Source organism: Zeugodacus cucurbitae, chromosome 6 (genome assembly GCF_028554725.1).
Source record: "Zeugodacus cucurbitae isolate PBARC_wt_2022May chromosome 6, idZeuCucr1.2, whole genome shotgun sequence".
Taxonomy (NCBI): Eukaryota; Metazoa; Arthropoda; class Insecta; order Diptera; family Tephritidae; genus Zeugodacus; species Zeugodacus cucurbitae.
The window spans coordinates 40,129,951-40,137,778 of NC_071671.1; the positions used below are offsets into that span (position 1 = coordinate 40,129,951).

At 39.4% G+C, this 7,828-nt stretch overlaps 1 protein-coding gene across 1 annotated transcript; it reads right to left on the reverse strand.

Annotated features, from left to right (window-relative positions):
- Positions 1-1,307: 1,307 nt before the first annotated feature.
- On the reverse strand, positions 1,308-7,598 carry LOC105218020 (F-box/LRR-repeat protein 14). The gene has a single exon (XM_011193346.3). The coding sequence runs from the start codon at positions 6,791-6,793 to the stop codon at positions 5,204-5,206; it is 1,590 nt and encodes a 529-aa protein (XP_011191648.1). The 5' UTR covers positions 6,794-7,598; the 3' UTR covers positions 1,308-5,203.
- Between the last annotated feature and the right edge of the window lie 230 nt (positions 7,599-7,828).

Sequence of the window (7,828 nt, forward strand, 5' to 3'; positions counted from 1 at the left end):
CGCCACGCCCATTTTCCATTTTGTAAAAAAATCTCAGTGCAGCTTCCTTCTGCCATTTCTTATGTAAAATTTGGTGTTTCTGACGTTTTTCGTTAGGGAGTTAACTCACTTTTAGTAATTTTCAACCTAACCTTTGTATGGGAGGTTGGTGTGGTTATTATCCGATTTCTTTCATTTTTAGACTGTATAAGGAAATGGCTAAAAGAAATGACTGCAGAAAGTTTGGTTTATATAGCTTTATTGGTTTGCGAGTTATATACAAAAAACCTATTTGGGGGGTCACGCCAACTTTTCCAAAAAAATTACATCCAAATGTGCCCCTTCCTAATGGGATCCAATATTCCAAATTTCATTTTTATAAATTTATTTATAGCGTAGTTATGACACTGTATAGGTTTTCGGTTTCCACAATTTTGTGGGCGTGGCAGTGGACCCATTTTGCCCATTTTCGAAAGCAACCTCCTCAGGGTGCCAAGGAACATGTGTTCCAAGTTTCATTAAGATATCTTAATTTTTACTCAAGTTATCGCTTGCACGGACAGAGGGACAGACGGACGGACAGACATCCGGATTTCAAATCTACTCGTCATCCTGATCATTTATGTATATATAACCCCATATCTAACTCTTATATTTCTTGGTGACACAAACAACAAGTATAAGGAACCCCGTCTCAATTTGCGAATATGCTGTTGTTCATCATCACTCTCCTTCGAATCAAACAATATTGTACATAATTCCCTCTTTGGATTAATGGATGCTGAAATTCTAATGGCTTGTATGTATTATAGCTAAATAATAGGCCAAAAAATCAATAAAGAAAACGACAAGAAACCCGCAACTCTTCTTGTCAGACCCCCTGATTGTGAATGCCAAAGTAAAACAATACAACTAATTTAATTAATTTTTCCATTTGGTTGTATTTTTATGTAATTTAATTATTTTTTATTTATATTTTAGGTTTTTAATTTCATATCTCCGAAGAACTGCCAGTAGATGCACGCCCGTATGTCTGCTATATATTTGCTTGATAGGCGAAGTATTTATGTAATTGTCTTATTTCTTTTATTTCACTTACAATATTATGCTATAACAAAAAACTACTTACATAAACTTAATTATATACGTACACATTAAACGAAGACTATAACGGTTAACTAAATCAACTATGAATAGATTCTTACTTACAGTAGTGCGTTTTGTTAAACCATATAAGCAAAACAACCAATAAACTCAACTTAGATTTACGAAAAGAAGGTCTCGATATATACATTACAAAAAGTAAGTTAACTAGAAATAAGGCAAAATTGTGGTTTGGTTTCGATTTATTGATTTTTCGTTTCAAACCCAAAATGATGGACTTCAAACAATTTGAAAAAAATTTATTTTGGTATTTTTTTCTAGTCAAGTGTTGTGTTTTTTATTAAACAAAAATGTTAACGAAATTTTAAACCATATAAAACAGATATTTAGTTGACAGATATTTCTAAAACTGCAGCGTTTAACATTTTACAGTTTGTCTTTTTCTTTCAGTTAGTTGCTGTGCTTTTTTATTAAAGTTTTCTGGATTTACTACATACATTTATAGCTTAATTAATAAAACTAACGCTTTAAATTTATTTTTTATAAATTTTTATATCACAATAGAAAAGAATTCGTGTTCTCTTTTTTTGCTTCTTGAATTACATTTAGCATAAGTAAATCGCTACGCACTTACTCCTTCGTGTTTTACATTTTTAGTGTATTTTTCAATCAAATTTTGGTATTAATCTTTAAACTAAATTAAATAAAATTTAACAAACATCGGAAAGTCTTAGCATATTTTCCCCCCATTGGTTTTTAAACAATTCAAGACTTTTCCTTCATATTTAATTGTATTTATACCACTCAGTGATAAAAACAGTTATTATTTAGTGTTTTTCTTACTAATTGGTATTACATTTTCTTGACTTTTGGTAAACGTCTTTTATACCGTTTACTAGTGTTAGTTTGACTGACTTTGTTGTAATAAAAAATATTTCTTTATTAACAGGAAACACATGCGACAAAGGAACAAATTTATATGTTTTTGTTTTTGGTCAAGTAAAAATGATTTTTCAATAATCGAAATCGTTAGTAGAAAACATTTCGTACAATCTGATTTGATGCTGGCATATGCGACCCGTATAACCTTATGGTCAACGACTAAAATCCAGTAATGCGAACCACGCTCCATGCGCTTATCAGTATTTTCAATTAAGTTTAGCAACGGTAAAAGCTTCACGAATAAGAGCAAGGGAGATGAAGAGCATCAGAAGTAGATTTCAGTATTTTAATATCGAATGACAAACTGAGAAAATTTGATTAACTAATTTTTATTTTTGACCCACGTTTTAGTTGTAATTTAATCTAAGTTATTAGTTATTACTTTTAGTTTAATGAATTTTAATTTAATTCTTGTTTTTTTAGAGAATTTTTGTTGAAATTGTTATATTCATTACATTTTTAATAATTTTTAAACTATACGTGTTTGTTGGTATTTTTATACATTTATTGTTATTATTAAATTTTATAATTTTTATTTCGCTTTTTTCACGCAAGAAGTGTTGCGGGTCAGAAATGTTTGCAGTTACAACAAAATCAGTCAGATAATAGCATTACTGCTACCCTCTCTTTCGTACGTCACCCCATCCTAGGAAGTGTACTGAGCACAGAAGCACATTTGAAGACAATCCCTACACACAACTTTTCGTATCATTTGCAAGCAACTGTGAGCTACACTACTTAACAAAGTGTAAGAATACTGGAAATTATTTGAATTTTTTCGCTAAAAATTCAGTTGGAAGATATAATTCCATAAGAGTTTGCCGTTTCCATTTCACATTGCCGCACTCGAGCTTATACATATGAAATTTTATGTATTTTTAAAATTTCGCATAAAATTTTCAAAAATTCACAAACAATTAATGGCCATTGTTATTACAAGGGGAAACATATCCAAGAACAAAGCAAAAACTCAACTGTGTCTAATGCTTTAATTTCAGCATTTTAATTTCATTTCATTTGATTTCGCATGCTTGCGCTTTGTTGCATGGTGTACAGTACAGAACGAGCGCGGCTAAGGCGCGTCACGCTGTTGTTGTTGTTTCCAACAATTCTGACTTTGATATTTTTTAATGTTTTCTATGCACTCTTTAAGCGTGTGCTTTTTTGCACACCTATTGTTTTTGTTTTGTTTTTGGACCTTTTCAGTATTTTTGTTGTATGTGTGTGTGTGCTGTTGTTAAGCTTTACAGGTGTTCATGTGCTTGTCTCATACAACTTGCGCGTGTGTGTGTGTGACAGACAAAAGTGAGGGTCGTTCGTGCATTTACTTTTGCTATTGTTTGTGTGTGCCTTTTTTATTATAATTTTGCTGTTGTTGTGCCTTAACATTGTTAAAAAATGAGCTCAGCCTTAACTTGATACACTAAAGGTGAACTAAAAAGCGAACCTTGCACCGCTAGAACTGACTGTTTGCCGCGCCAATTGTTGTGTTGTTGTTGTTGCAGCTTCTATTACTAAGTCGCTGTAGCTTCCAATGGACTCGCATAGCTAATTGTTGTCTTGTTGTTGGTTGCATTCCTGTTTTTGCGCGAAAACTGTCATCGATTTGTTGTTGGATCCAAATATTTCCTGTGTTTGTTGTTAAATTTACTTCCATGCTTCACTTTGACTTTCATTGTGCTGATTGAAATTGCTGTTTTTTGTTGTTCGTTTGGTGTATGTCATTTAGTTACGAAAGTCGCAGGTTGATTTTCTAGATTACTGTTGACATGTTGTTTCTGTTTTTGTTGTGATTTAATTGCAACTCAATCGCGTACTGCTTAAAGTGCTTTATGGCCGTTACTTTTGCTCTTACGCGTGTGTTCTATTCACACTCACATTCTCATGCGGCCAACTCCAGCTCTTGGCCGCCAGCCATAGCAGCTCGTCAAAAATTGCCGACGAGGTATTTGCTGTCTGCACGCATCTCAAATACACACATGCAGACTGAGTATGTACGTATGCAAAGTAAGCGCGGCAAAAGCGGTCAGCCGCCATCGCAAACCAATGCCCGTGGTTAGCCAGACGTCCATGTATTCAGCCAGCTAAGATAAGTCAAGTCGCATTGGTTGGGGTACTGCCATAGCCAACAAGGCAACCATGCGAGCAGCCTTTGCAGTAGCCATAATTCCAGCGCAACTGCACATACTACATACACATATGAAGACTTACATACATTTATATATGTCTGTGTGTGTGTCTGTGCTTTGTCTGTCCGCATGGTCTACTGCTGTGTGATATCTGTCTGTTGGACTGTGCTGCATTGCGAGCCTGACTTTGCGTCCACGTTAATCGTTGTATTTATTGTTGTTGCTGTTGCTATTGCTGTTGCTGCCGTTCTTGCTGGCACAGCCTTGTTTTGCTCGTTGGTGTTTCGTTTCACTTTGTTGAATTTTTTTCCTATGCGCGTTTTTATTGGGTTCTTCATTGCTGTTTTAAATTTAGTACACGCCGTGTTTATGAGAAACGAAAGTCATGCATATGTTGTTGTTGTTGCTGCCGCTTTATGACGGTCTGCGTTGGCTTTGTTATATTGTACCACTCTTATTATTTCGAACATGTTTTTTACAAATTTTATACGTTTTATTTGAGTCGGTCTTTTCTTTATATTTCCAACGCTGTGTAGTCCCCATCTTCAGCGCTGGGCCTCGTGCTGGCGAGTTTGCATGCTTGCGATACACATTTGTGGCTGGACGAGTTCACATTCGTGTATGCACATATATGTAGTATACAGACAGGCCAACATATATACGAGTATGAGTTTTGCATAATTATGGGTTGCCGCTTTGTTGCATTATTCCCGGACTCATGATGGTCCCAGCTGCACGGTGGCTGGCTTTAAATTCTATAAAAGCAATTAGGCGTGAGGTAAGATCAAAACTTAAACACTGCAGATTGTTGGCTTTGCTGTTGGATAACCTCAGTCGTCCGTGAATAAAGTGTGTTCATGTTAGAAAATGTCTTCGAATTGCGCGCTTGCTACCGACTTTGTTACTAACCCCTTTAGCGCATTGCCCACGTTGCGCATAGAACGTCCAAATTCGAAATTGCGCTTCCATTTGGAGTCTGAAGTACAAACTATGTTGCATTGTTGCGCAGTATATTTGGCGCATAACGGATTTTTGTTGCGTGAAACGCATCATCTTACGAGCCATAAGCCGAGATTCAGTTTTAACAGCTTCGGCAATTTCATGATGACGTCAATACCCTTTGAGGATAATTGCGTGCAACCGTACAAATCAATCGTCTTCAGATTGACCAGATCTTTCGCAAGTGTCTCCAAGCCTTTGTCCGTTATGCGACTGCATTGACCGATGTTTAGGTTTTCCAGTTCCTGCAACGATTTGGCGATCTTCAACATACCCTGATCGGTTATTTGGCACTGATTCAGGCTGAGCGAACGCAAACGATAGAGACCCTGTGCGATGTGTGAGAGCGCCTGATCGCTAATCTTGTCGCAAAAGCTGACGTCGAGTGAGGTAATGCCGCTGCCACCTTCGGTGAGGTACGCCATGCCGATGTCGGAAATGTTGTCGCAGGAACGTAAGTTAAGTTGTTCGAGTTTGGGCATATGCGCCAGGTGCTTGAGGCCGCTGTCCGTGACGGAGACGCAGAAGCTCAGGTTTATTGACTTTAGTGACGTTAGACCTTGTGCTATGTGACCGAGCGCCTCGTCGCTGAGTCGTTGGCAGTCTTGTAGACCAAGGTATTCCAATTCCAGATTACCTTCGGCTGTTTCTTTACTCAAGCCAGCCAAGTGACCAATACCCTGATCACTGATGTGCCAACAGGAACGTAAATTTAAATTTTTCAGTTTTTTGAGTCCCCACGCGATGAGTAATAGACCGGTGTTGGTGATGTTGCAGCAACCGCCAAGTTCAAGTGTCTCCAAGTTCTTTAGATGCTGCGCAATACGTCCGAGACTCGTATCGGTGATTTGTTTGCATAGCGATAGATCCAGTTCTTTCAAATTCGGCAAATCCACAGAGAAAGCATGACCCAAATTCACATCGGCCACATTGAAGCAACCGCTCAAATTCAACGAGACTAGTGATGGCACGCCCAGCACAAGATCCTTTAACGAACGGCGCAGCGAGAGTATTTGCACCTTCTTTATGCCGCGGCGCACCAGCGAATTGAAGAGACTAGGACTGGAACGCTTCAGATGCAGCTTAGCTTCAACACCCTTCCACACACTCTTGGCGTACGCGGCATCACGCCAAGCAACGCAGACCTGAGCCGCACGACCCAAATCCCGCACCGGCAATTTCTGGAAGATCATTTCGAGTATTTCGGGGAAGAGATTACTGATGTGTGTACCCTCAACAGGCGGTGGACTCTCCGGCGATGCCGGCCTATGCTGCATGTGATGATGGTGGTGGTGATGCTGCGCATGTGCGGCCGCAGCAGCGGCGGCAGCTGCAGCATGCTGGAGGTACAACGCGGGTGGTAATGTCTGCAGTTGGGGTCGATGGTGCATCGCGTAGGGTGTGAAGCGCAGTAAATGATGGGCGCGCTGTGTGAGGGCGGGAAGTTCAGTCTGTTGGTAGAGGCAGTCCTCCATGTTCCAAGCCAGCTGTGTAGCATTTGGGAGAACGGAACCAGTGGCACCATTGCCACTGCCATTACTGCCGCCACCGCCACCATGATAGTTGGTCAGTGCAGCGGCAGTCTGCAGAGAAATTGTTGTGTGATGCTGAAAGGGTAGTATTTCCGTGTTTGTAGCCATCGTGTGCAACGTTGGAAAAGTTGTGTCGGAATTGATTGAAAAGTATGCAGGGAAGTAGACAGCAAGTGTGCTAATCTGTGTGCGCTTTATGATACGCGCTCTACCGCTACAATTGGCGCTGAAGGTCAACTTAATCCGAATAGAATATTTTCAAAACTTAAGTGGCGAACGATCAACCAGCTTGTTTGTGTTGTTTTCGAGTCGAGGCTATCAGTTGTGGCACATTGTGTCTTTATTAACGCGGTTGGATATCGCGACGCGTTGCGTTACGGACTTTGATGTGACTTAATTCGATTAAACCTGCGCACAGGGGCTCAGTAGTCTCTTATTCTTGCTTATACACTTGACGCGATGATTTCGTTGATTCGCTTCGATCGCTACTTTACGCGGCACGCACTCGTAAGATCTGTAGGCGGCTTCTAAGTTTTCTACTCGTTTGTAATTTTTCCTTATACTCTCACTATTGTTATTCTAGAAGCTGAGCGGATTACCGCTGTGATAATGCATTTACCGTAACAGTTCACACTTCAAACTTAAATTGCACTTTCGACATTGCTTCTTATCTTTCGCTCAATATTTGTTCTCTGACTACGGGACGCGAGTAGTAAGTTTATTTAGTAATATTTTTCGAATATTAATCACTAAACACGTGCTCTAACAGCATGAAAGTGGATTGATATTTATTTCAGCGGTAATTTATTATTTCTGTTATTGACTTGTCACTACACCGACGATTTTCGCCTTAAACCGTTACGGACAGCAATGTTTCCCAAACTAAACTCGCGAGCTCTGTGTGTTTCAGTTTTTAACTATTGAAACCTTTGCCTTCAAATGTTGACTTACCAACAAATGTAACCCTCACGCACACACACGTCTAACTGCAGTTTTGCTCACAATCTCTCCATGCGTTCGTGAGCACGTCCGCTCTTTTCAGCGCTAAGCAACAATGCAAAACCGCTCGCTGGCGCTGAGTGTGCGACGAGTAGGCAAACCAAGATGGCTGAATCTTCTCACCAATACCAGCGAGTGCCTGCA

What these genes read in the sequence shown, in the direction of transcription:
- LOC105218020 (XM_011193346.3), bottom strand. Translation starts at nt 6,793, where the DNA reads ATGGCTACAAACACGGAAATACTACCCTTTCAGCATCACACAACAATT.